The sequence below is a fragment of the Syzygium oleosum genome, unplaced genomic scaffold, assembly GCF_021117445.2.
Source record: "Syzygium oleosum isolate NSW1041296 unplaced genomic scaffold, Sole_v2.1 Sole_v2.01, whole genome shotgun sequence".
In the NCBI taxonomy this organism is placed as follows: domain Eukaryota; kingdom Viridiplantae; phylum Streptophyta; class Magnoliopsida; order Myrtales; family Myrtaceae; genus Syzygium; species Syzygium oleosum.
Genome location: NW_026607485.1, coordinates 11,345,097 through 11,354,881, shown reverse-complemented (window position 1 = coordinate 11,354,881; position 9,785 = coordinate 11,345,097). Strand labels below are relative to the sequence as shown.

At 37.9% G+C, this 9,785-nt stretch overlaps 1 protein-coding gene across 1 annotated transcript; it reads right to left on the bottom strand.

Annotated features, from left to right (window-relative positions):
• Window positions 1-305: 305 nt before the first annotated feature.
• LOC130137820 (protein FAR1-RELATED SEQUENCE 5-like) lies at window positions 306-7,889 on the bottom strand. Its single transcript, XM_056310127.1, has 11 exons — window positions 7,141-7,889; window positions 6,573-6,623; window positions 5,714-5,776; window positions 4,528-4,599; window positions 2,332-4,435; window positions 2,107-2,237; window positions 1,978-2,037; window positions 1,829-1,885; window positions 1,693-1,737; window positions 539-1,593; window positions 306-431 (listed from the first exon to the last, which is right to left on the bottom strand). The coding sequence occupies exons 4-10, from the start codon at window positions 4,540-4,542 to the stop codon at window positions 1,504-1,506; spliced, it is 2,502 nt and encodes an 833-aa protein (XP_056166102.1). The 5' UTR covers window positions 4,543-4,599; window positions 5,714-5,776; window positions 6,573-6,623; window positions 7,141-7,889; the 3' UTR covers window positions 306-431; window positions 539-1,503.
• Between the last annotated feature and the right edge of the window lie 1,896 nt (window positions 7,890-9,785).

The window sequence follows — 9,785 nt, the reverse complement described above, 5'->3', positions numbered from 1 at the left end:
ACATAGATGGATCCAACGAAGTGAGTACGGATGTATCAGAGAAAAACAGTCACACCCAAGTGCAACACTAAAAGAATGAAATCCACGGTAATAATTGGAAAGACAAGGATCTAAATAAAACTTTGAAAATCATCAGACTCCGTCTTTCTACCGAATGAAATAGTAAGTTCCAAAACAAACAGAAACAAGTAGGCAAAAATAATCTAACATAGTTACTAAAGACACAAGGAACACCAAAATTTGTGTACTCTTCAGTGTTCTTCATCATGGTTCTCACTTCTTTGCCTTGTTCGGTACCCTGAAAACCCAATAAAATTCTATAAGATAAATCCAACTATGGATAAAGAGAAATCTGCCCATTTTGTTGCATATACTAACTCAGCTGCAGGTGCTGTAGCTGGTGGTGCTGCTGCTGGCTTCTCACTAGGTCCCTGTTCAATTTAGACAAGGGAATCAATTTAGAATCCACCTATGATACATAAATACATTTTCAGTCAAGTATAGTAGAGCTTGTAATTTTGCTAGCTTGAATCAAAACCAATCATCTTCAATAAATGCATGGGTTCATGCATTCTGGACCCAAATACTAAATTGTGAGACGACGCCATACAAACTTGTTCCTTCAGATCATTCTTGAAACTTCACACTAACACTTCACACCAGTTGACAGGTTCAAATCACTCTTGATCTGCACATCACTGAACAAATATTATAGGTGAATGAGCCTCCGATTACTAAATGGTAAGTCAAAATACCAATGATTTCATTATAAGTAGCAGCCCAAAACAAATGGTAAGTCGAAATACCTTCGATCATGAATGAGCCTCCGATCACTGAAGCTGCATATTGGATATTTTCTGAACGCTAAAGAAGACAATGACCTTATATATCAAGAACAACTTTGCCCATTTTATGAACTGGCTAAAACTTTAGAAGAACGGTAAAGGATAAGACAAAAAAAGAAGATTACGTGTGCAATCCACAAGCTTCGAATTCCATTAACAATTGTAGCACCAGACCCAAGACAAAAAAATGCCAACAACAGATATCAGAGCCCAAACAAATCTTTCTTTGGAATACCCATAACTGCAGAAAATGAGAGAACATAGTGAATACTCTGAAGAAGAATGAATCTCTGCATATGGGTGAAGCTCTAAGCAAGTTTGATAAGATCATAACTTACATAGAACTAAATCTTTACTACTCTAACAATCCTTTTCTAATGTCTATTGAAACTATGCCCTAGTTAATCACTACATCACGTCAAATGAATATCGAACTTGGTTCCTACTGGATTTATAGCCCAACTAACAAAATTGGAAATATAAAAACATTTCTTCCAAGTAACAACCAAGGAAATACAAAGGAAAATCTTTTCATATAAAAGGCACAGATGCAAATCCCAAGTCACAGTGAACTCATACTACAATAGTTACCTTATCAGAGAAGGACGCAAAAAATATTTTATTTGGTGAAGAGACTTATTACGAGGGTTCCTCCCGACTATTTGTGTTGCGACCGTGCATTGTCTATGCTTTCAAAGGGGGCTTCGGATTCATTCATCCTAGGATGCTGACAAGAGTTTGATGACCCCTGTATAAGAGAATAACAAATATATTTACATTTTACTAAACAATATGCCTAGATCAATATGTTTCAAGTAATCCCACATCAACAAAAGGCAAGTTGTACCTGGCTCAAAATGGTTCCGTGGGATTGATTATGGTACTCCAACATCTATCCAGAAAAAACCATTAACAACAAATATTACAATAGTAATAAAAAGTTCAAATAACAGTAGAATCTAAAATGATTTCATAATAAGCACCTGACTAGTGAATGGGGAAAATCCACTCCTCGGCGGCATGATGTATGGTGATTGCATCTACATTAGATAAATTACCTCATTAGCATAAAGAGGCACCATAACTTGAAGAACATACAAACAAACTAATTGATCACCAAACTATTAAATACCCGACTAGGGACTGGGCAAAATCCACTCATAATCCCGGACGGCATGATGAATGGTGGCTGCTGCATCCATATAAAAAAATGACCAATTAGTAAAACATAAATACAAATTGAGGACAAAGAGCAATATACCTGATTATGAAAATTTAGATTTACAGTAGGACCACCAATGTTGCTAGGATAAACGGCACTTCGAAACTGATTTGAATTACTCGAATAATCTAGGAACTGAGTTTCATTATGCGTCGCTTGGACAACCAACTCTACATTACAAAGTAATAGATACATTAATTGGTATCATGTAACATAAGCGAAAAATTTAACTAATTATAATAACTAGAATAATATGTCACTCACCTTGACTTTCTATTTGCGTTGGGGGAGTTCCTTTCTTAGATGTTTTCTTCTTTTTCTCACTGGAGCTTTTAAGCCTTCCGTAACTTAGTCCCTTTCGTTTCCTTCGAATGGGGTCCGCTACCGAAATATCGCACAAAGAAGCCTCATTATACTCATCATCACCAGCATCATCAGTCACAACCATACTTGATTTGTATGATGAAATTTCAGCCTTTGCTTTAACCATGTGCTTCCTCAATATTCTCATAGTATGTACATCTTCAGCTCCCAAACTCATCAGTTCAATGGATTCATGCATTAACGTGGAAAATCGATTAAATTTAGATGGACCCGGTGACATTTGATGGGATTCATCATTGACAATCCCTTCTTTGGCATCCTTAGTCCATCTTTTCAAAATATAGGAAGAAGGAATTACCGTAACCATCGACATGTTCACATTCAACACGCGTAAGGCATGGCGACACAACCACCCTTTTGATTCAAATAATTTGCATTCACAAGAAACTGATAAGTCTGCAGGGTCAAATCTAACAACATATTCACCTTGAATCCCAATCCCCATACACTTGAGAGTATATAAAGAAACCGATCCATCAGATGTAGTACTTGAAATATGTTCAGAGAGACTTTGCACAAATTCTTCATTAAACTTTAGAAAAATGGTACGGGTATATACCGAAGCAGCATGTGACAAGATCCCATTATTTTTAACCTGCGATTTGGCTGTCCCACGAGAACTATAATCATCTTGACTTTCAACTTCTCTCATATGTTTCAATTGTTCTTCATAATGGTGGACAAATTCTACAAGAGACAATGTCTTCGTCGACATATGTTGGAAGACATTATTGGTGCTCTCACTCCTTTGACTTGACCTTATACCACATGTAAAAGAGTCACGACCAAAAGCTGAACTCCATTTATGTCTAAGGTCATATAATCTCCGAAGCCAATTGTTATTTTTAGTACCCCACACCTCTTCCATTTCCCTCCATGTAGCTTCAAATTCGTCCTCTGATTTGCATCTATACATAAGCACTAAGAAATATTTATCCTTAAAACCTGGCTTATGGTAAAGATGTGGAATGTTTTGATTGGCATTTTTCCCGATGTGCCAAGTGCATAAACGATGCTGTGTATTTGGAAACACCATTCTAATGGCTTTTGCCATGGCTTGGTCTTGATCAGTGAATATGGTTTTCGGAGCCTTATTTCCCATAGACTTCAAAAACACATCAAATAACCAAATAAATGATTCTGCAGTCTCGTCCAGCAAAAATGCACAACCAAACAGAGTATTCTTCCAATGGTGATTAACCCCAACAAAAGGTGCACATATCATGTTATATTTGTTGGTACGGTATGTGGTATCAAACACTAGCACATCACCAAAACAGTCATAATCAAATTTGGACAAGCTATCTCTCCAAAATAAATTGGTCAATCTACCATCTTGATCTACTTGAACAGCATAGAAAAACATTGGGTTTTGCATTTGCATGCAATGAAAATGGTTCAAAAGACTTTGACAATCTCCGCCACTTATAACCTTGGATTTTTCCGTTTGCAAAAAATTTTGACAATCACGCAGGATGAAACCTAAGTTTTTGCTTCCTCCAGCTTCGTTTGCTAAAAATTTATATGCCGAAGTCCCCCCAATGCCTGCTTTAATCATATCAACCAAAACACCCTTGCACGTGTCAGATATCATTCTTCCACATCTAATCAAATGCTTTTGATCTTCCCGTACAAATGCATGATTATGCTCAGAAACATAGTCCATGACTTCATAGACACCCTTATCAACCTTAAATTTGATATGAGCAAGACACCCACATCTAACTTCAAATCTCTCATATTTCTTTTCTTGATCAGATGACCCAACCGAATGCCCCTCACAATTACACAAAAAAGTTCGCCGGGTTATTTCACCCTTTCTATTTTTAACCGCATTACCTTTTCTCACTCCAAATCCTTTGCTGATTGCATAAGCCACATACTTATGATATGCTTCAAGTTCATTTGAGAAAACCATCCCTACTACAAACTCAAAATCTTTGTCCATATCACGCATCACATGTGCAAGATGGGAAGTTTCATGCTGCAATCAAATGAACAAAAAATAATTCAAGAAAAATAGCATCTCATCCTTTACTTAAGAAAGCAAATTATGTTTTATGAGTAAAGAATTACCTCTAAGTCAGCCATTTGATATCTTTACAAGTGCAAAATAACTGAGGTGATGAGAGACTATGAAGTTCCCTCCTAATGAAATAAAAAACAAACATTTTTAGAACATAATCACTCACACAAACATTTTTAGAGCACAATCAAACACAATCAGCAAAATATACAAGCATGGGATTTATTTAGGGACCCAATGTAATTACTAAACTCCACATCGTCATCAATAACGAACGGAAAATCGAAATTAACGATATTGGGGTTTAATCTCTTACTTACTGCCAAACAGGAAAAATCATCTCAATGGGGTATCATGGACTTATGTCTTTCCCTCATTGGAGCCACACCTACTTTTTCTTAGATAGTTTTATGTCTAGAAAAAAAAGATTCAAGGAAAGTTCATATCTTATGCATTAATCCATTGTGTCTAAATGAAGTATCCGGACAAGCTATTAAAAAACCAATAAATTTGGCAAATTGATCACCATGTGTACCATAGAATGTCTACATTCTATACATAATTTTCAGGATCAGCTATACTTTTATAGTCACCGTTGTCATTCCAAAATCCCTAACATTAACATATCACGTTGCATATTGGCTTTAACCACACTAACCACGGCAGAAGTGCTCCACAACCAACAAAAACAATCAACTATTGATTCATTAGATTAGATATCCAATGATTTTCAATTAGACAAAGCAGTAAAGCCAGCCACCCAGACAACATAATTTACAAGTTAACATCTAACAAATTCATTCTAGCTACTATTTCTAAGCTTTGAGTTTCACTAAGATGCGACTCTACTGGTACATCGGTACATCCACTCAAGACTGTCTATTGTTTGCAAATAAGCCCAACAAATAAACATAGTAGCCCAAATAGGTTGCAGTACATTGCTTGCAAATACATCCTATATTATGGATTTCTCACAAGAGAAATGATCAGGATATTGAACTTTGGCAATAAAAGGAAGAGTTAAAAAATTGCCTGTTTCTCCCGCGACAAATGAGCACGTTCAACAGCAAGCATTTCTTCCCACCTCAAAACCTAGTGTTACAGAGATATCACACGAAGGAATTATTAAGTTTTTAGTGCAAATATTAGTGGTACTAAATGTTGGAGTTTGTGCTATTGTCCACAAACTTCCGGTGATATCTTAATGCTAATTAAAGAAACGATAAAAGTACTCACATATTGTGCATAGTGAATCGCATCATCAGACTTCAAGCAATATTTCAATGCATGCAGGAGATCCTGGATTATCATGTATGAAACATTTCAGGGACAATGAAAGTAAAATCAAAGGAAGTAGATGGGCAAACTTACATATAGGAAATTTGTGATGTAAGCTATACACCCAAATTTACATATATAAGAAAAACGAAAGGCATAGTTCAAGTGTATCCTATCCACATTTACATTGATTCAATGGATACACTTGTCTTATCAAATTGAGTGAAAACTCAAAGATTCTCATTTTTGCTTGTTAATTGCAAAAGGCATAATCACCCTGTAAGTACCAGCTACCTCAACAAATATCTGAAAAAGTTGAAGAAATGCGTTACTAAAATGTCTAGCTAAATCATCATCTACTTAAGTTGATCTTCCAGGACCATTGCCATTTATATTTGAATCAACTAGAATTTAACTTAAAAGAGCTCCTAAATTGCCTTGAGCAAGGTAAGGCCAATAGCACATGAGTTCCATTTTTTCCTCCTATGGATTTTCCATGATGATGTTCCTCCATCTTAACTCAGATATCAGATAGTAGATAAAAGCATCCATGTACGCAATCTCTGTTTTGGCTTTCTCAATGTCCTCCTCATCAAGTAATAGAAATCCAAATGGATCATTGCCTACTTCAACTTCCGTGGATGCAAGATAAAGGAACATAAGCTGTTAGAGGCATAGTGGCTCTAACTAGATAGTGCTTTATCCGATCTAGTTTCCTTGACAGTTTACAGATGGAGGACAATAATTCTTGAAGCGCAAACAACATGGAGGGCCCTGATTTTCAGTGTTACAAAAAGTACAGATAAATTTACATGACCTTGTGCTTGTTCTTATTGATCCTCGGCCGCTCATTGATCACGAAACCAAACTGCAAGGGGGAACTCAAGATAAAAAAATATAAAAAAAGCCAGTTATTTAAACATAATTAGATCCACACTTGAATTGACTACAATTAACAAAAATGTCGGACGTGAACATAATCAGTTTGCAGAAAATAGACTAATTGATGGACTTAACTAATAGAGCTCAATAATCTCAAAGCAATGCAACTGAAAAGATCCCTTTTATATTTTTGCAGATGAAATCCAATGAAGAGACAACCTATGATGCTTGCATCTATTCTCTCCCGCACAAGAACAAAAATGGTTGTCTGTGGCATTATCCACAGATTGCACTCAAGAAAAATGCCTGATGTTCTTTCAACCAAAATCAATAGAGAGCGTAAGAATGAGCACAGGCCACATCTTTCATTTACCACACAGTCATAACAAGCACAAGCATTATCACCCATTCACCAAACGAACCTCAAGCTGACTATTTGACAAATTAAGCACGACCAATCCGACAATCTGCCCGAACGCCAAAAAAACATAATAATAGGGAACCTGTTGGTGGCGCGGTTCGTTATAGAGAGCCGAACAAAGCCGTTTCTCGGGACAAAGAGAGAGGGGCAGAGGACGAATCGCCAATGGGGGGCTTCGGAGGCGACGGCGTAGGCGGAGGCGGCCGCGTGGTCGAGATCTGAGCCACCAATCTTCACGTTAGGGCAAAAACGATGGGAATTTCAAGTCATACAAAACCCTAACCTGAGAATGGGGCTTCGGGAGGTAACGCAGAGGGCGAGTCGGAGCCCGAGATCTCCAAAGGGGCTGCGGGAGGCGACGGCAGAGGCGCGGTTCGTCACAGAGAGCAGAGCGGAGCCATTTCTCGGGATAGAGAGAGTGGCAGAGGACGAATCGCCAATGGAGGGCTTTGGAGGAGACGGCGACGGCGTAGGCGGAGGCGGCCGCGTGGTCAGGATCTGAGCCACCGATGGGCTCCGGGAGGCGACGACGGAGGAAACCGGCGGAGGCAGAGGCGCGGTCCACAAAAAGAGCCGCGCTTCGCGGAGGAAAGAGAGAGAGAGCAAATGGGTTTTCTAGAAGGGGACGGCGGAGGCAACCGGTGTAGGCGCGGCGGGTTCACGACCAAAGGATGCGAAGTCGGGGAGGAAGGAAGAGGAAGTCGGGGAGGAAGAAAGAGGAAGTCGCGAGCGGGAGGAATTTTGAGCGGGAGGAGTAAAGGAGAGAGAAACCAGGAGGTGAAAAGTGAATATTTGAGCACTAACGGAGGAGAGTTAACGGAGAATGGGAGAGAGAAGGGAAAGCGGCTGATTCTTTAGTAAATCTGATCTGTGGGCCCTTCTTGCCACGTGTCTTCCGCTCAATGGTGTTATGTATTGCTGACGTGGTGTATTCCACTCACGCAATATTTTCTCGGACACGAGAGTTGCGGACTCCATGCCTAGTTGAGTAGAGTAGCAGAGGTAGCTTCTATAACGCAACCCCACATAGAAATGGAGAGGCGGCCGTGGATATGGAACCAAAGACTTCATCAGTGGAATGGGCATAAAATCATGTCTCAGAACAGAATAAATACTAGATATATTAAGTGGGGCATGCCGATAATAAGTTTCGTAATTCGCAAATAGAAATAAGCGGGCCTGTCTTAAAATTATTTTTTTTTATAATCTGGAGTCACCTAGCTGAAGGCACATGAAATATCTTGCAAGTCTTATGAGAATCAGCTAAGTTCATGGGACTAGACCAATAATAATAATAATAATGGAAATAAATGCATAGCTAATGCACGGGACTAGATTAGAGCAAGTGTAATAACGACATGCTTATTCCATAGTTTGATTTGCGCGAAGGGATAACTATTCTGGGACTGTCTCTTTGCCACATTGGTAATTGCTAACGTGATGCTCTAGTCAGAGCTGATCATCCTACATGACACAGTCAGTGCTGACATTGATAATTTTTATAATTTTTTTTATAAATTTATGAAATTTTTTCTTTTTTTCCTTTTCTTTTCTAATATTTTTCTTTTTCTTTTCTTTTATTATTATTTTTTATTTTCCTTTTTCCCTTCGCCGGCTATTGCTTGGCCTTGTCAATGGTTGGTAGATGTCGCTATCCTCGAGCAAGGGTGGGTGAAGGCGGCCCTTGCCAGCCCAAGCGTAGGTGTCCCTCGCTTGAGGTCGACAGAGGTCACCGCCCATCAATGAGGCCAGGTGACAGCCGATGGAGGAAAAAAGGGAAAAAGAAAAAAGAAAAGGAAATGAAAAAAGAGAAAAAGAAAAAGAAAATCGTACAATTAAAAAAATTGTTCATGTCAACGAAGGTCACATCAAGTAAGACAGTTGGCGCTAACTAAATCACCACGTCATTAATTTCTGGCCAAAATTGATCGGAATGACTAATTTGGCAAATTGTTTAAAGGTTTAGGACTAAATTTGTAAATCATCAAAATGTTTAAAATCAAATTGGCATAATTGAAAGGTTTATGACTAAATTGGCAAGCTGTCAAAATGTTTAGGATTAAATTGGCACAATTAAAAGGTTTAGAACTGAATTGTCTGTCGTACAATAGGTTTATATTTTTTTGGACAATTTTCCCATCGAAGAAGTAAGAATGTATTGGACTATCCAAACACTGCTATTTGAACCTAAAATATTTCTAAAGCTTATCTAATCAACACAAAGGCTATATTTTCCTCTGCCTTCCTTATATTTGTGGAATTTTATTGTGTATATTGTTAAAACGCAAGTAAATTATGGACCGTAAGTGATATTACAATTAAAATAAGTACCATTTATTATTATAAGTTAAAATTATTTTTATTTGTACTTTTAAAGATAAGATAAATAGGGATTGTGGTAAGCGTTAGAAGCTTCCACCATTCATGGTTGGAGGAAACTTCCTCCAATTATGCCTTTAATTGGTGACTTACGGATTATGGACATTGTCCACTTGCAAACTTAAGTAAAAATAAATGTGGGTTATGTCCACATTTTTAAATCAGACAATTGGTTGAAGAAAGCTTCATCCAATCAAAGATGGAGGGGGACATGGCCCTTCTTTATAGCCGTTTAATATGATCCGTTTATCAGGACGCCCATTAATTACAATTTTCTACATCATTTAATATAATAAATTTGTTGATTACCCTTAATATATCTCACATTTATGACCCAAATACTAGCAT